The 19,145-nt window shown below is 37.7% G+C and overlaps 2 protein-coding genes across 26 annotated transcripts in view; one reads left to right on the top strand and one right to left on the bottom strand.

The window, feature by feature from the left end:
* RB1 (RB transcriptional corepressor 1) overlaps positions 1 to 14,928 on the top strand; it is a 48,712-nt gene extending 33,784 nt beyond the window's left edge. For 5 of the 6 annotated variants that reach the window (XM_087919453.1, XM_087919451.1, XM_087919450.1 and 2 more), the window contains 9 exons: positions 230 to 345; positions 1,167 to 1,312; positions 2,160 to 2,264; positions 5,077 to 5,190; positions 5,281 to 5,447; positions 7,680 to 7,710; positions 10,921 to 11,063; positions 13,169 to 13,218; positions 13,951 to 14,928. In XM_087919453.1, coding sequence (XP_087775579.1) covers positions 230 to 345; positions 1,167 to 1,312; positions 2,160 to 2,264; positions 5,077 to 5,190; positions 5,281 to 5,447; positions 7,680 to 7,710; positions 10,921 to 11,063; positions 13,169 to 13,218; positions 13,951 to 14,024 — 946 coding nt within the window. In that variant the 3' untranslated portion in view covers positions 14,025 to 14,928. The remainder of the gene's footprint in view (positions 1 to 229; positions 346 to 1,166; positions 1,313 to 2,159; positions 2,265 to 5,076; positions 5,191 to 5,280; positions 5,448 to 7,679; positions 7,711 to 10,920; positions 11,064 to 13,168; positions 13,219 to 13,950) is intronic. The other variant, XM_087919452.1, reaches the window with a different exon arrangement.
* Positions 14,614 to 19,145, bottom strand: part of RCBTB2 (RCC1 and BTB domain containing protein 2) — a 36,229-nt gene continuing 31,697 nt past the window's right edge. For all 20 annotated transcript variants that reach the window (XM_087919463.1, XM_087919458.1, XM_087919473.1 and 17 more), the window contains 2 exons: positions 17,295 to 17,425; positions 14,614 to 15,943 (listed from right to left, as the gene is read on the bottom strand). In XM_087919463.1, coding sequence (XP_087775589.1) covers positions 15,803 to 15,943; positions 17,295 to 17,425 — 272 coding nt within the window. In that variant the 3' untranslated portion in view covers positions 14,614 to 15,802. The remainder of the gene's footprint in view (positions 15,944 to 17,294; positions 17,426 to 19,145) is intronic.

Genomic DNA, 19,145 nt, shown 5'->3' with positions numbered 1-19,145 from the left:
CAGCAGGAAATAGATCCAGTATGATGTTTTCTCACACTGCAATTTTTCGAGCTATGTGAGCTGTGTCTTATTAGTAACAGTCATTGAGAGCTGGATTGGAAAGCAATTAATGGAGAAGGAGGGAGCCCACCTTCTACTCAGTCGTTATGAAAATTAGGCTTGTGGTCTCGAATAATTACCCTAATTACCCTTTTTAATTCTCTGTGCCTGTATCCTTTTTTTTTTTTAGGTACCTCTCTCCCACAAAGTCTCCTAAGAAAAAAGTTTCTTCCCCTTTTGCATACTCTTTTCCAGAGTCTCAGAAACCTTATAAATCTAGTTCTTTGTCATATTTCTATAAAAAAGGTAGGTGGATTTCAAAAGCTATTTTCAATGTTATCTCTGTTGTCGAATCTCGATTGGGGTGTCTAACATTGGCAACATCAAGACTAGTGGACCTCAACTCTCAGAATTCTAGGAAGTTGCCGGGGTGTACAGCCCTGGTCTGGTGTAAATCATGAAGGTGGCAGGTGAGGGGGCAAATGCACCAACTGCACAGGGAAGTCTCCTGGCTGGAAGGAAGGACTGGAGACGGAACAGATGTTTAAGGCATGCTACGGTTCTAAGTTAATCCGTTGCCCACCACCACCACCACCACTAACTTTTGTACAATTTAAAAGTAGTCCTGAAGTATATTTTAATTGCAGCATTATGTAAATTATCAATATTTCTTAAATATTTTAATGCCTTTCTTGATATCTTGTGTAATTACTTGCCCATGACATATGAGTCACAGAATTTTCTTAAATGTACAATTTTACCAAATTAAAAATGACCTCATTATTATATATTAGTATTTCCTAAGATGTTTCTACAAATTCAAGCAATGATTTCAGATGACTGAAAACACTTCTGCTGAAATCACACCAGCGTTATTAGAAAAGAAGAGCTTCTATACCGTTCTCAAAAGCGATTGCCTCTCAATAAATATGCTGACTTTGTACAGGCTAATATAATTTTTGTTGTGATTAAAATAACACATACACCTTGTTACATTCCTGGAGTAAACTCTTAAATATCTTCTGTACATTATATTACATTATCTCCCTGTGTCTCTATAAGCATAAACATAAATATAAATACTGATTTGACCTTGTTTGTAATCTATAAACAAATCTCTCCTCCAGTGTATTGCTTGGCCTATAGACGATTAAATAACTTATGTTTGCGTCTTCTGCCTGACCATCCTGAACTTGAACATTTGATATGGACCCTTTTTCATCACACACTGCAAAATGAGTATGAACTAATGAAAGACAGACATTTAGACCAGGTAATATATCTGACCGGATGGGCTTATTTACTATTTTACCTTTTTTTAATTTAGATTTTTCCATGCTTGAAACAATGGTAATTTTACATTACATTGCCTTAAGCCTAACAGAAACTTGATGATAGGCAAGCAAAAACAAAATGGTAATGTTATCCATTCAGTCATGTCCAACTCTTGGCAGTTCTGTGATCCAGGCCTCTCACATCTTACAAGCTTGGACTACGTTGAGCTTTTCTATGCTCTGGCTGCTGACAGCTTTGATGGTGTCCAGCCACTGTAATCTTTGACAGCCAGGTTTCCTTTTACCGCTAACTCTTCCAAACATAATTGCTTTCTTCAGTGAATTCCCCCACATGACATTGCCAAAGTATGTGAGAAACAAGTAGTAACACACAAATGGTAAGACAAGATTAGAGAGAGTTATCAGTCCGTTATATTCCTTCAGGATTATTTATCATTGAAAGCTAGTGTCCCTATTTAGAGTGATAAATTTAGGAAGTATTCAATATCATTCCCAAGTTTGGCATATAATTGGTGTTCCGTATCTACTTCTCATGTTAAATGTCTACATGAACCTTTCTCAGGCTGGTGCCCCAATTTTTTGGAATACAATATTTAAAGGATTTTGTTTTGTTGTTAAAATGCTATTTAATATTACATAGTTTTATATTTCTAATAAGTTTATTATCTTGTTACGTTTGTTATTTCAATTGTTTAAATAAACTTTACATATTTTTAAAATTAATGTTGCAATAGCTAAGATCTCAAAGCTTTTTCCATTCCTGAAAGGCCTGAGCTGAATTTTCTTTAATGACGAGTTGTGATGGCCCTCTCTGCTTTTAAACAGATTATGATGTGTTCCATGTATGGCATATGTAAGGTGAAGAATATTGATCTCAGGTTTAAAACTATTGTGACAGCATACAAGGAACTCAACAATGCAAATCAAGAGGTATGGGACACTTTTAAGCATTATTTGTATTAAAACTCTTATTTTGTCTTGAGTACCTTTGCAACAATAATAAGCAGCCAGGAGCTTCTAGACAACACTGATTTATGGACATTAACTGTGACATCTTGTAGCAGTTGTGGCAGGAAACAATTTTATCAACTTGCCTTTCTGCTTAGCAATCAGAAATATTAGCCAAATTAGCCATTTTTCTTTTTTCTTTAAAATAAATATTGATTTTTAAAAATAAACATAAACAAAACATAAAACATAAAAACATAAAATATCTTTTTTGAAAGCAGCTTGATCCCGGGTTACATATCTTCGTACAGACACAAATTCAAATTCATGCTCATTTTATATACCATTCCATTTCTTATTACCATTCTATATTTCTCCCCTCTTTTAACTTTCTTAATTTTATTTTATATATTTCACCTCAGTTCAGATCATTATACTTATATTCGTTCTTTGTCCTGTTTCCAGCTGTCTATTATCTTTTCTCATTAAACAAAATTTCTCCTGTAATCACTGAATGGAGTATGACACCTTTATCTCTTTCCCCTAAATTTATAACACTTAGTATAATACATAGCTTCCATTCGGATTCTGCTTAGTACATTCTAAAGTTACACACTATATTTTAAACAGAAAAAAAATTATAAATATATAATATAATTAAAACAACAATCCATACCAATTCAAATCTATCATTAATATTAATATTCATTTAAATCTTAAACATTTTACACATTACTTTTCAAACAAGTATACTTCTATGGGAACACTTATAAATTTTCCATAGTTATTTCCCCACCACTTCACTTATATTTTAAAACATTGTATCATTAAAATGTTCCTATTCCTTCCTGATTCAATTCTCTTATTTATTTCATTTCATTTATTTTGTTCACAAAAGTTTCACTGAATTACACTGAATATTTTATCCCACTTTTTAATCATATGTTGTTTCCAATTTCCTAACATTATTTCTAATACAAATATAACAATACAATCTTATGTACCTTTGCAGAATCACTTTTTCAGTTAAGTTTTTACCCATTATCTCTAAATAAGTCCTGTTTCTTTACATCTTGCTCCACACCTTCGTAGCTTCTCTTCCCTTCCTTCCTCCCTTGCTTCTTCTCTCTGCCCTTTTTACCCCCTTGTCTCTCCACCTCCATTTCCCTCTTCTGTGTTCCCCTTTTCTGTTGCTTTCTAATATTCACTTTTCACCTTAATTTTCCCTTTTTGGGTTGTTTTTTTAGGTCTTAAAATCTCCATTTTCTTTCCCTCCTTTCCCCTTTCTTCCCCAAGTAAAGTTACTTGTTTGTTAAAGATGGCTTTTTCTTTGTCCCAATTTTCTTGTTGCGCAGTCTTTTCTTCTAGTTTCTCGTAGGTACAGATCACCATTTCTAAGAATTGAAAAACAGAGCCAAGAGAGCCCTTCCCTTCTTGTTCCTCTTCTTTGTATTTTTTAAATTCCATTTTCAGTTCATCCACAAGTGATGCCATTGTAAAAAATTTTTTTCAAACAACCACCCAAGTGTTTTTAGTCATTCAGATATAATTTCCAAAAGTCCCAAAGTCACCAAGCAATCCAAATACACACAAGCTGTTTCTTTTGACACTTTCTTTTTTGTTCACTTTCTCTTCCTGGGGTTACTATTTAGTTACAAAGTTCCAGTTAAAATGCATCTTTTAGAAGTCTTCTTGGGATTTAATCAGATTCTTTTAAATTCCAGGCAGTCTCCTCCTTCCAAATCCTGCTCTTATTCTTTTCCTCTCCCTTCCCACTTACAGCCAAAAAAAGTCTTTTTTTTTTAGTGTTCAGAAATCCTTATTATCCCCTTGACATTTAATTATCCAGTTTAATTACCTATTGATGCCAAAGTGGGTTTTCCAATTTCTCATTCATCTTTGTTCGCTGTCAACGTTAGGAAGGAGAGTGAAAAAAAAAACAACTTTCCCCTTTCACTTTCATTCGCTGCTTCTGAATCTTCCTTGGGAGCGATGTATCTTTTTTAAAAATTTAAATTCCAAGATACCTTAGTTGTTGCTTCTTATCCCGGTCAGCCAAAACTTTCACTTCTTAACTTCCTCCTGCACTTTCTTTTCCAGATGAGTGCTTCTTTGAGGCGGCCATTTCTGACCGCCGCTCTTACCGCCTTTGGGAAAGGGAGTTTAGCCAGCTGGGGAGGAAAGATGCGGCTTTCCTCGACCCTGCTGGATCTCCCCCCTCTTTGCCACCTCTACGGGGTGCCTTGGCCCCAAAGCCAACTGGCTGGGGATGCTCCAGCGGCGAGCCCAGGCAGAAACCGCGCACGATCGCGGATTCCTGCCTGCCGCCAAAGCCCTGCAAACCGGAAGTCCCCAGATTAGCCATTTTTCAAGAATGCCACTACATCTTCTCAACATTCCAAATGAATATGTGGTCAAAAACTAAGCAAAACGTCAACATTAATTAGTATATCACTATATCCAATCATGAAATGCCAGGTAAAAATACTTCCCTCACATTTTATTCAGTATACCACATGTCTAAATCATTTCAGAAGGATGACTCAAAAAAGGTGAAATACACTGAACAGTAATTATTCATTATATTTTTAATTCATTCAGGAACAAACATTTTCTGAATAAATCATCTTCAGATTAATGAAGCTAACATTGTTGAGAAGATGGGGAAGGGAGAGTGAGGATAAGAATTTTCTAAAGAAGGAAAATCCTGTACAGAGATGTCACAAACAGATATAGCTACTGGAAGAAGTTGTTATTATAGAGGGCTGATGCTTAACTTTCTAATTCCATCTAGACATTCAAGTGCGTTTTGATCAGGGAAGGACAATATGATTCCATTATAGTCTTCTACAACATGGTATTTATGCAAAGACTGAAAACCAATATTTTGCAATATGCTTCCAATAGGGTAAGTAATTATGCATCTATCCTCTAATGAATATTTTTCAATAACAATTGACAAATCCTCATAGCGCTAATTTAAAATTTCATCTTCCAGCCTCCAACATTAACACCCATTCCTCACATTCTACAGAGCCCTTATAAGTTTTCTAATTCTCCTTTACGTGTTTCTGCTGGAAATAACATCTATGTCTCACCTTTGAAGAATCCCAGCAAATTTTCTGAAGGGCTATTGTCACCCACAAAAATGACACCCAGAACAAGGTTAGTAAATTATTCCTTTAAGCAACTAAATCAAACAGCAACCTAAGCTGGATAGATATTTTTCAGTTTTAATAGAAGTGATCACCTACTGCTATTCTTCCATTATAGGGAATATCTATTTAATTAGACATAAAAAGTCGTTTGTACAATCTTCACACCCTCAAAAAAAAAACCTTGCTGTCATAGATTATATATTCTATATTTACATTCTGGATGTAATGTGAATGGCATTCATAGTTTCCTAGACTTTAATATATTTGTTAGTGTGCTAATAGAGCCTCATGTGGACTTTCATCTTGAGCTGTCTATGTGGGACTTCTGGTGAGGACAAGGGAACCATAGATTCAAAGAGCTAATTGGGAGGAGTGATCAGTCCTATCCTCCTTTCTCTGTTCTCCCCTTGGCCTGCTTACTGCCATTCCTGCTGCTTGCTAGTAATTGCTATTTTGCCGCTTTGATGTTCACATAGCTGGCCTCAATTGCTGATGTGAGCAGCAGTGTCCTTTTCTTGGTCAGGTGGGGATTCAGTTTCCATAAATTAACAAACCCTTGTTTTGCTGCTGTTTTTTTTAACCCATATTTTATTGTAAAATACAGATTTTCTGGAAAGATGCTAAAATAATCAAAATCTGAGAGCAGTAAAAAGTTTGCTCACAGAAACATATTAACTACTGGGCTGAAAGAGAATCTGCCCCAAAGAAACTAAAAACAGAACTGCATTGTCCTAATGCTAATATGACAGTAGTCAGCACAAGGGCTAGAGAAACTTTAGGGCACCAGGTGGAGCAAAGAAGATGGAGCTGTTGTTTGAAAGGGAATCTGCCCGTCCTCTTTCTGCAGGTCCACATAAAAACAAAAGTTGTGTAAATGAGCAAGCACTTCCCACCCAGTTTAAGCTGGCTGCTTCTGGGCAGGTTTTAGGGCATTCTGGCAGATAAGCTCACTGACTGACCAGGGAAGCTTTTTTTAAAGGACCTTTAAATTTATGGACCCTTATATTCCCAAAGTATCCTTCTAGTAAAACTTGGTGGAGGCTTGAATATTTTCCTAGAAATTACACGAGTGGAAAAACATGAATAAGAAGACTGTTTCACAGAACTTTCATGTGTTTTTCTGATTATTATTGGGAAGAAAAACATTTCAGGTAGAATTATTTTTAAAGGATATGCCTCATAAATATGATTTGGGTCTTTAGAATTACTATTTCAGATATATTGTCAGAGAAGGCATCTATTCCATCTCAAGCTGAAAAATACTTTAAGGTATTATTCTTTATGAATCTCCAAAAATGGAGGCAAACATCAAATCCAGATTAATTTATCCAGGGAAAGTATCTGTATGTTTGAATAATTTCTGGATGAACTTTTGATTTTGGCATAATTAAAATTTAATGAGTGCAACTCCTTCTTAGAATATTTCTTTTTGCCTTTTCTGTCTTCAGAAAGTAGGTCCTGTTGTGGCATTGGGAATTAGTAAAATAGATATTATCTATATACCCTGTTTCCCCCAAAATTAGCCCTATCCCAAAATAAGCTCTAGTATGTTTTTCCGTTTGTGCCTAATATAAGCCCTAGCCCCAAAATAAGCCCTACTAAAGAGCCTGTGCAGCCTGCTGCACAGCCATTCCGTCTGGTTGCTTGTGGTGCTGTAGCTGCGAGGGGTGTGGAGTTGCCCCACATACCCCTCATTGGCTTAATCAGGGTGCTTGCAGCCAGGCCGCCCAGGCCCCGACCCTTGCCTCATGGTGGCAGCACCAGCAGCAATATGCAGGAGCCCACATGGCCGCCAGCCCACTTCTACTTGCTCATGGTTGCAATAGAGGAGGCTGAGTGGCACGCTGGTGCCACAGCCTTGAGGTGAGGCAGGTGTTGGCATGGATGGCCTAAAGTAAGCCAGTGTGGGGCAGCTCCATCCCACCGCCGCGCGGCAGCGGCACTGGGACATCCTGTGGCCTCCTGCAAGCAGAAGAAGTGGGCCTCCCATACATGGAAAACAAAATAAGACACCCTTCCCCTACACCTCCCTGGGAAAATAAGCCAGAATGCTTATTTTGGGGCTCCAAAGAAAATAAGATGTGATCTTATTTTCGGGGAAACACGGGTAGTAATACAACTAGACAATATTGTATATATTGCTTTATATTAATATAGCTTTTATGTCTATGTTGTGTATAGTCTCAAATGCCATTTCTAGAAAAAAGATTAATTTTTTTTTATTTACCTTGTCCTACAGAATATTGGTTTCAATTGGTGAGTCCTTTGGGGTAAGTTTCCTATTTTGAATAATTATTTAAATTAAATAATTTGTTCTAGATACAACCGAGGTTTTATATTTCTCTTGATATTTTTTTGATGAAAAGTAATTGAAAGTCATAGTTGACACTGGAAGAAAAACCAAGGTGCAAAGTGTTATGACCCAGATGGTCAAGGCAAAGCAGGCCTCTAGAGAGTCCTTTATTGCCATAAGTAAATATTCCAACAAACAGCCCTCTAACAACCCTGCAAGGCTCCACCCCAAACTACCCTGAAGGCAACCACGCTCAGTCCCCCAAACCACCGTCTGTATATAACAAAGAAAGTCCACAGAATAGGAACACACTCACAGGGTGAGTTCCAGGGTCCCAAGTCCAGTCCATCCAGCTAAACAAGTCCACAAGGCAAAATGAGGTCTTGAGACAAAAGACATTCCTCAGGGCAAAGGCAAGGTACAAGGCAAAAGGCACCAGTCAAGGCCGGGGGAATGTAAGCCAAAACAAACAATTGCTGTTGGCAAAGACTAAATCCCCAGGGCTTCTCCTTAAATCAATCCACTCCAGTATTCCTTGTGAGGAGGGGTGGAGCGACCTTCTCCTGAGGAGCCTTGCAGCCCTTCTTTGAGCTTGCCTATGCTATGCTCTCTGTTCCCTTGGATTGAGTGGGGAGGCAGCTGTTCCTCATCAGAGGGGATCTGCTGCCTATTAGCAGTTGTTCCTCCCCTGTGTCTAGGAGTGCAAGTAGCTCTCCATCTGGTTGACCACCTACCCCAATGCCTGGGGGGCCTGGAGCAGCATCATGCTCAGCCCCTGGCCTCTCCAAACATACCAAGAGAGACATGCCATCCCCATCGGACGGTCCCGATTCCAGCTTCTCCTCCAAACCAGGCTCCGATGGGGCCATGACACTAGGTTTCCTCTTGCCTATTTTTCTATTCCAAAATTACCAGATGTTTTATCCCCACCTGTTAGTAAGGAACAGACATTCATTAGTAGGAAAAGATTTCAAATGGAACCATAGGTAGTTAATGGTTGTGCAAAAAATTGCAGATCTGGCTTTGGGGAAGGAAAAATGGAAATTGTCCTGAGAAAGTAGAGAGGGTAAGAAAGAAACTCAAGATAACACTGTCTCAGTTTTATTTTAAAATGAGATGAGGCAAAGAGAACCTCTTGATAGGCTTTCCAAGTTGTGGTTATCCTAGTCTGAAACAGTAAAGGGCGTTCCTGGAATCCCTACTGCTTTTCTGTCTTCATCTTGCTTACTTCAGAAGGATGACAACGTCCCACATTAGCAATGTCAGTTCACTTCTATAGGAATTGGAGCCAAAATATGCATCAAAGTGCATATCAATAAAAGAGAATATTTATAGTTCAGGATTGAAGGATTCTTGATGTTCTCTGAGCTTGGTTACTTTCTTTCGTTACCCAAACTAGGTAACATCATCAATATCAGTGATGAATGGGGTTTGCTCTCAATTTATATTCTTGTGGCATGCCCTCTCAGTGTTTTGGAGGTTCTTTGGTTGGGCTGTTTATTATTAGCTTGTTTGGCAATTCCTGGATTGGAGTATTTACTGCTTGATTGTTGGTCTGATGTTCATTTTAGTGTTAATCTGTGCTCATCTGAGTGTTCATTGCTGTTGGGGGCAGGGTGCTTTCGTCTTTTTGTTCCCCTTTTAGCTTGTTGATTGTCTTTTTTGCATTAGATGTAGATGTTGTCTATGTCTATTTATGGTTGCTGGATCTTTGGTTTACTTAGGATGTTTTGGAGGGCTTTAGTTGTGTGTTGTGCTGATTCCACATGCTTGTAATAGTCTGTCAACGGTTTCTGAGATGCTTTTGATGTATGGCTGTGTTAATCTTTTTATGTCTTATGTTAGTTGTGCTCTATGAGTGGTGAGGCACCTTTTGATGAAGTAGTGTGGATATCAAGTTTGTTGGAAGTTGCATAGATGATCTGTTTCCTTTTTCTGCTGTTCAGGGTTGCTGCTGTGTGTTTTATGCTTGTCTGAATAGAGTTTTTACACAGCTTCTCCTGTGGGAAGTGGGGAACACTTGATTGTTTTTTCCAGAAGCCTGTATTTTTAGTTTGCCATCATAATCTCTGTAATATCTAGGATGTATTGTGAGTTGCTGTTTTCTTTTTCCCTGGTGAATTGTATTCCTTTGAAGATGTTGACGGTTTTGGGGTGTTCTCTAATTGACCCTTTTTCATTACGGTGAAGGTGTCATCTACATATCAGATCTACTTTGGAGTTGCATTTGTGGGAGTACTGTTGATTCCAGATGTTTCATAAGGATGTCCATTGATAAAATTCTTCAAATTGTGACTCAGAGATTATCAAGGTTTTAGGTTTCCATTTAATTGTGAACATTGAACAACTGTGGTAATCAGAATGGAATGGGGTACTTTGTCAAATCTTTTTATTGAAGTCAAGATCTACATCATTCTCCAAATCTCTTGACAGAATTATCTGTTCAAAACAGGATACACCATTAATTTGTACGGTCTTAAAAGCTCAGTCCTAATTTCTTTTAATTACTCAATTGTTTTGGGGATGCTTAGAGATCACATTATACTCTATCCTAGAATCTTCCCTGGTTTCAGTAGCAGACTGACTAGTCTTTAAAGTTCTGGATCTTTCTTCAGAGATAACATTTTCTTGTTATCTGCTCCTTGATCCAAACAGAAAAAGACTATGCATAAAAGAAATAAAAGTTGCCATTTCTTTAAGCCCAGAGGCTCCCAACATGCTTTTAAGATACAGCCGGAAAGAACCCTCTTTGGAGGAAATCAGTGCCAAACTTCAGCTTTCCAGTGTTACAAAACAAAGCAAAGCAAAATCTGTTTGGGCCAGGAGAAAGACAGCTTCTCCTTCTTAACAGAATATCAGAAGCAGAAGGAACCATGGAGATCTTCTAGCCAATCCCCTGCTCAAACAGGAAACCCTATACCATTTCAGACAACTTCTGGAGGCAAGTTGTTCCACTGATAAATCAAAATGGATTTGTTCTTTCTACCAGGAAAACTCAAAAAATTATAAAGCGGTTACTTTTGGTTGCTCGGTATTCTGAACAAAAGCACGCATAGAGGCTTGGAATATGCTGTCAGCTTGTTTTAAGGGCCCCATTCATATTTTCTCTTAAAGGAATTCCACTTAATACTTATCCAACCATATGTAAAAATAAATTATCTTCTTAATTATCTTTCTGGTATTCTAGAGTTCTGAAAAGTTTCAAAAGATAAACAAGATGGTTTGTAACAGTGATCGTCATCTCAAACGGAGCCCTGAACTAAGCACCACTCCTAAGCCTTTGAAGAGATTGCGTTTTGATATAGAAGGTCAGGATGAAGCTGACGGAAGGTGAGCTGATTTCTGAATAAAATAATGCAGGTCTATATAAGTGATCCCATCTGGGTTCATTCACATAGAGTTTTGGCTTAGTTTGTGGAAACCCATCTCTGCTATCTAGTTTATGGCAGAAATATATAACTGCAATTTTTAATGAGATTATAGTGGAAAAAAGAGACATGATTACAAAGTTATCAGAATAGTTTAATTTTCATTAAATTTATATGTGAACTCAATATGACCAATTTTAGTTTTTGATTCATGTGCCTGCATTTCATTGTATTACAGTGATTTGTGTGTAAGACAATGGTTGGGATATGTAGATGGAGGGATCAATTGATTTTATAAGTGGATTATTTTATTAGTTAATGCTATTAGTCCTGGCCTGCCTGAACTCTATCTTTTGGCATACCCAAGCATATGTGGACAGGCAGATATGTCCCATGCATCTTTGTTCTAAGCAATGGGACATCCCCAGGATTGATTTTAACTGGGTTGACTCCTTTAGGTTGACATGATGTAGAAAATGTACATTGGATAGGATGTTTGTTATATATTTATAAGAAAAATATCAGGATGCAGTGGACAAATTTCTCTGTGTTATTTGCATCATTTATTCTATTTGCATATTGATTATCAGATGGGTACAAATGATGTAATTTATACCATTAGCATAATGTTGCTATAGATCAGATATGTCCAACATTTGGCTTGCCTGTGCTGCATTGAGTGAAGAGGAACTGGGCCGCATATAAAACGGTTCATTGCAGAGTCAGCCGAATGTTCAGACTGGATTTGGCATTTTAGCTACCTATCGAGTCTTTCCCAGCAACCTGGGATAGGAAGATGTTGATGATCCAGTGTTAGAGGTATTGTAAGAAGTAAGCTGTTTTGAGAAAAGCTGCCTTTTGTGATTGACTGATGTGAGTTTGTCAATACCGTTGGTGTTCAAGTGGTGCTCTAGTTTGGATTGCACCAAGAGGCTTATTACTATTGTTACCTTTGTTTTCTTTTACATGTATATAAATATCAGATTTCCTTTATTTTTAAATATTTTTTAATAAAAACTTGGCCACATTACTACCTGCCAAGGGCTGTATGCAGCCCATGGCCTGGATATGCCTATTATAGATGATTTGCTGTCCAGTTCAGTGGGCAACCCCCCCTTTTTTTTCTACCTGGTCCATAAATTGTTTCTTTGTGATTTTTTTTTCAAATTTTAGTAAAAGCAGTATGCAGAAAGAAGCTAAAAATGTAATTTGAACACTGTTAAACTGATATCTTTCTTTAAGAGTTTCCCCTGCCCTCCTTGGTGGTTCTGCCTGCTGAGCTTTCGTAGTTTTCTTGCCCTCAACACAGGGAACTTTCTAGCTCAATTGGACTGGTTCTTGAATTGTTTTCTTCACATACGTGTACCATTTATTGGTAGTTTATTAACATATTAGTTTGCAGGTTCCCAATTTCAAAGATGTTGCTCTCTTAAGCAATTTAGTAATAATAATAATAGTAACTTAGACATAGTGTTAGGTCTACTTTAGTTATACCAATTAATGATGGCAGAGAATATCTGAAATAGGGCTGTTGTGTTGAAATTGTAAATTCTATGTAATTTATTATTTTTGGAAAAAATGAAATTTGAAATTTAACTTTTAAAGTCGGGATTATATAAAAATGAAAGTATAGTTTTACTTTTCAAAGGACATAGGGGAAAGCATGTTCCTCAAGCAGAAGAACAAGGTAACCTTGATTTATTCAAAATTCCTACATGTGGCAGATATGCATCTGAAAGTGAATTATTCAGTTTGATTACTATAGGCATGAATTGCTAGTTGCTGACAAGAGCTGTCTAGAACAGATCTGGGCGTTTTATGGCGCACAAGCACATCCGGTTTGCAGATGGTCCCAGTCTGATCCATGGTGGTGATGGGGCCGTGGTGGTGGTGCAGGGACATGGTGGTAGGGAGGGGGGCAGCAGCCCTTCACAACAATTCTACCTTCTCATGTAACCCCTGGATGAAATTAATTGCCTGCCCCTGGTCTGGAGTCATGACTTATATGCAGCACACTTTGAAATCAGAACTGAATAAAATGTAGAATTTATCTCCCCTTATCTACAGGGAACATCTTTCTGGAGAGTCAAAATTCCAACAAAAGCTTGCAGAAATGAGTAAGTTTTTGTACAGCATGAGAATAATTATAAATTACTACTGGGGATAATTCAGGTGGTCTTATGCAACAATGGGCAAGTTCCTCACTGGTGCCATGTATTTACTGGCCTTTGAGGGTAGCGGTTCCCAAGCTCATAAAGCAACATGCTATAATCCAACAAGGTGAGCTAGTCACTATTTAAATACCTCATATAAAAGGAATCTCCATGCATCTAAAGTACCATTTGGATTCTAATCAACCTTCAATATCAACTGACCTGCTCTTTAGCTTCCCAGCGCTTTTATTTTTCCTCTTCCCCAGGAAATCCCTCAACCTTGGTTTTTCCCACCCCAAAATAATCTCCATTTTGGTCTGTGTCCAAACGAGAAGAACTCCATTTCACTCCATATCTTGGCCATTTTTCAGATCATGCATGAACAATTTTATGAATCCCTAACTGCTACATTGAAGTCAACCAGTAATACTTATAATGAGATTTCATATTTTTGAAATAGTTTCAAATGTTATTTTGCATTTTCTTTAATTATACATTATTGTAATCTGCTGAAAGAACAATATCAAAATCCCCAAGATGTAATGAAAATCTAGGTGCCTGCATTGCATGAGGATTGTTTTTCATTTACAGATCTGAGATTAGCTGCTTGCATGTCTTCGGCTTTATTTTAGCAAGCGCCTTACTTATCACAGTTTATACTAACATATTTAAAAAGACTGTTTTTTGTTTCTCTAGCATCAACTCGGACTAGAATACAAAACCAGAAACTGAATGATGGTGCTGAAGTTTCAGACACTGTACAGAAGTGAACTGCTCTTGAGACCCAGGATCTGCACTGTAGCTTTGATTTCTACTACATTGTTTTGCATATACTGTGTAGCTAATTTAATTTAGTTGAATTTCATGTGTTTCAGTGTTTTATGCTATGATATAGCATATGTACTATTCACTTAAGTGTTAATTTATACATATTAGTTTTTAGTAAAATTGATTTCCCAGTGCATTGTAGTTCAATTATATTACCTTTTCAGTTTTTATTGAACTACTTTGTTTTAGATATTCATGTTCAATATACAAAATGCACTGGTATTTTATTAAGAATTGTCATTTAATGTTAGACTTGATGCACTATTTATGTTTTAGGCCCCCCTCCAAAGAACACCCTACACTATATCAAAGAACTGCCTGCAGGACAGAGTTCTAGAATAATTTATACGATTGGATTGTGAGGTATAGTCACGAGTTCTGGATGGCCCCCACTCCCCTGGACAGTGCACTTAAATATGGTGGTCTAGTTCCAATACACTAGATACCTCTATTAAATCATATACCTTGCTAACATTATCTTTTTTTTCCATCTTAAAACTTATACACAAATTAGAAAATTTGGCAGCCTGGTTGAATTTTATTATTTTATTTCAACAAACCACAAATGACTGTGCAACAAAACACACTGCACATTCTTATCTGTCTCATGATCAGAGTAGTGTAATTCTGTAGCTATCACTTTAGTCTGTTAGTTTTGTAATAATCAGTAGTCAGATTGCAAACTCAATATAGACCATGAAAATAAAGTTCTGAAATTTTATTAACAGTAACTATTAAGAGTTGGCTAACCTAAACTATCATAACTATGTATTTTGACAAATTGAGCATAGAAATATTCTGTATTCTAATAAACATTACAGATTAATAAAATAATTTTAAAAATAAGAATGAGAATTGTTAATAATATACAATGAAAATTATATTTAATATCTTTTATCCTGAAGTTGTGAATATAATTTAGTTTATTGGCTTGCTAGCTATAATTCAGTAAACATGAAATAGAAAACAACCAAACTTTCAGAAAGTCTTCCTCCTGGCCATCAGTCCCAGTTTGGAAATTGTTAAACTAATCAATTAAAAACTAGGAAAGCCTCCAACAATGACCTAATACCTGCCAAATTGTTATAAAAAGATTGATTGGTGAGTTCAATCTAGTTCTTTATTCAAACATCAATAATGCATTTCAAATACCTGAAGGCTGAAACTGTTCTTTTACCCTCCTACTTTTCAAGGAAGGCAACTGTATGAACCAGCCTAATTATTACCCAGTTATCCTTCTAAGCATTCCAGTAAACTAAATGGACACTTTCTCTTTTGCAAGGTTGGTTTGGCTGGGACGAGAAATTTCTAATTTTTTTAATATTTGTGGCCTGCCTTTTAATTTTCCAAAGCTAATATTCCTATTCATAGGCTAGCAACTTCAGCTGTTGGTAAGAAAAACTGTTGCTTTCATCTTGGGAAACTTGCAAGATACTGTAGCTACTGTTTGCAGATAGGAAGCATGAAAGATTTTTTACCCCTGAAGCATGGAAGATTATTCAAAGATATTTAAAGTAGTTTAGCTGTGTCAAAATTTAATTACTTAGCTTTTAGTGAAAGCTACTATTTTGGCATTTCCTTAATTTCTAAGATCAGTTGTCACGGTAGGGAGACAGAATGCATAATGCTCTTTTTAAATTAGGTTTATGAGGAAATTATCATGACATCAGAAATACAAGTAATTGTAATGAAACCATCTTCACTAGGCAAGGGTTTTACTTCAGTTTTTAAATGCTCCAACTCGGCTGGCTTTGCTTATGAAGTTCTTCATGAGGTCATGGTCCATTTCTGCAAAACCTGGAGACTGAGTAACGACAGTCAGGTGGTTGATGCAAAACCGGAAGCAAAATTCCTCTAGCTCCTAGAAATGGAGTGTTTACATATTAAAATACACAACTAATGTGTGATATTGTTCCACATTATCATAGGTGGCAGACCAGGGCTGAAAAAAAAAAATGACAACCCTAAAATGGGAAAAGAAATCTGGGAACAGAAACAACCATTCCATTAATTAAAAATCATCATAGTGTTGCATTTCATAGCTAACAAGTGCCAATTTCCCACTTGTGAACATTTTCCTCTGGGGGGGGGAAAGAAAATTAAATGGAGTGAGAGTAACGTTCATATAAATAACTCCTCAAAACTATTTCTACAAACCTACAAAATATGAAATAAGTAAGAAACCATGATAAATAAAGTACCAAATCATACTCTCCTCCCCAATCAGTGAAGAGCAGATTCCTGTTTCTCCATCACAATGAAATAATCCAATAGGCTTCCAATTAAACTGTTTTCCTAAGCTCTAATTTACACCTCTTTGTCTTGGGTCCTCCCCACTCTACATTTTTCCACATCTTCCTTAAATGTAGTTGGGTCACACTAACTAAATCCAGAGATCTAAAACAAATAGCAATTGACCGTCAGGACTGAAAAAAAAGTCTTGGATGAGAAGCAAAACATTTTCAAGGGAAAAAACCAAGAAAGTCTAGTTACCTTTTGGAAAAACACCTTTGAGACAACTATGACCTAGGTCTGTGATGGTGAACCTACGGCACGCATGCTGGAAGTGGCATGCAGACCCATCTTTGCAGGCACATGAGCTATTGCCCCAGTTCAGTTCCACTGTGCATGCGCGCACGCCTCCCACCAGACAGCTAATTTTGGGGGTATCTGCTGCGCATGTGCAGAAGGTGGGGCACGTGGGAAACCCACGCATGTGTAAGGGGAGGGAGAGCGCAGGGATTTGCGCATGCATTGCATTATGGGTGCACTGCACACAACAGCAAAAGGGTTAGCCATCACTGACCTAGGTGATTGAGAATTTAAGAAGCTAGTTTCACTTAGTTCAGAATATTTCCTTTATTCACCTCTTTTATAGAGTTCTCTAGATGTTTCATGCAGCCAAATATATCCTTCCCAATAAGTTGTGAAATTGGCCTGATATCTTGAAAACTACAAAAATTGTGATTTTTTAACAGAAAATTCTTAGCATTTGCACAATGGTTTCATTTCTTCAAAATGCTTCACATACAAAAACTGCTTCTAATTTTTACCAGACCCCATAAGGTAGGCCAAGCGCCGTATTCCAACAGGGTGGCTTCCTTGACTAACACTACCCAATGTGTTAATTGCACAGGCAAATTCATACTCATAGCTTAATGCACAACAAAAAACCCAGTCAGTAGCAACTGAGTAAAGAACATTTTCCATACCTTTGCCTCATACTTGACTGCAGTTGATAGAAGAGCAATTGCATTCTCTTCAGAAATGCCTTGCTTAATTGTTTGTTGGCAAAGCTTCTTTAGTCGGTTGTCTCTATAGAAGCTTGCCAAGTCTAACAGGCCTGCCAAAAGAGGGGTGGGGGGAGAGAAATCAAGTCTATATACAGGCTAGAAGGAACCTTTAGTAACACGTAACTATAAAATACTTCTGGAATAAAAATGTTGTTAGTAATGTGAAAAGCCAGTGTTTTTAAACATAGGTATCTAAATTTAATATGCGCTCTGAATGATGACTGTTGATAGCAGTTCAATGCTCAAATGATGACAATCCAGAAATGTGTGTGTGGTGGTGGTGGTGGGGGAGTGAAGCAGCAAAGCAAGAGAACATTACATCAGTGTGTGTTCAATCATTATTGCCTAAATTGATCATTGTACATTTACAAGCTTAGACAGATTTGAACAACAGATTAGATGGGGCACCATTTAAGTCTCAGCTCAAAAAGGGACAGAATGAGTCAAGAGTTGGAATTGTTTATAATTAATGGCTTAAATATAACACAAAATAAGAATCTGCACTACTATTCTGGGTCTATAACAAAGCAAAAACAAATCCCTGTTATCCAGACAAGGAAAGGCAGAAGCAGTAGTAGCAAAGAAAACTGAAGCGGGTGGGCAAAGAAAAATGGGTGGGGAAGGAGTAGAGATTTCAGTTGGAGCCTTGATAGAATATTAGCTAGGCAACCTTGTTCAAGGAGTTCTCGGGGGGCGGGGGAGAGCAGAACCCTCTAAAACGCAAAATAGCTTTCTTCAGATAATGGGATTTTTGCCCAAATCAGAGTAATACAAGTGCAGTAATTAATTAGATGATGGGGGAGGAGACATATTTGTTAACTGGTTTTATTTTAACAAAGGGGACCAACAACAAATGTTATAACTGACTAGGGAATTCTCCTTAAGTCAACCCACACCAGGAGGCTCCTGGGGGTGGGGGTGGGGGGGACATGGCAAAGATTCCAAAGATTCCAAGGGAGACAGCCCCAATCTCCTCCTTCCTAGGCTCCAATGGGGCTAGGACATGACATTTCCTGCCATTTGAACCAAGCTGAGCTACATGTTACATCCCCGGAAGATCCTAACCAGCCAGAGCTGATATAGATTTAACGCAGAGGTGGCACCCCAAGAATCCCGTCCACTTCCTGAAGAATAATTGGATGGAACTCTACCTAGAAATCTGGAGAAGCCTGTACACCAGTTATTTCAAAATCAGCACTGCTGGAGTTCAACTCCCAAAAGATCCAAATGATCCATCAGATTCTGAGCATGAATCCTAATTCTCCATGACCTCTCAGAGCTTTTTGATATTAGCAATCATGGTATATCCTTCTGGGTTGTCTGAAGGGGCTGGGACCAGAAGGCATTCATCTTCAGTGGGTCTTTTGCTTCTTCCATGGCTGATTCCAGGTGTTAGGTGAACACGAAAAGATGTAGCCCCCATCCTCTGTGATGTGGTGTGCCACAGGACCTGACTCTTTCCACTCCATTTAACGTCTACATGAGCTGAGTGATCTGTCAGCTCAGGGTTAAGCTTGGAACCTCTTCATCGGTAGACCTTCAGTTGTACATTTCTGCCCTGGGCCACCCAAAGCACTTTACTTATGCCTGGAGATTGCGTGGATGTGGACGGGGAGGAATCAGCTTCAACTTTGGCTCAAACCTGACAAGGCTGCTGTTTTAAGTCCCCCCACCTCACCTCATCTGCCTTTCCCCCCCTGGAATGGCTCCTTTGCCTTTTGAGTTAAAGAGACCATCACAATCAGAGGGAGATTCTGTCTTTTTTTTTTT

Source organism: Pseudonaja textilis, chromosome 1 (genome assembly GCF_049901715.1).
Source record: "Pseudonaja textilis isolate UNSWEBS1 chromosome 1, rPseTex1.2, whole genome shotgun sequence".
In the NCBI taxonomy this organism is placed as follows: Eukaryota; Metazoa; Chordata; class Lepidosauria; order Squamata; family Elapidae; genus Pseudonaja; species Pseudonaja textilis.
This window is presented reverse-complemented; position numbering and strand designations above follow the sequence as displayed.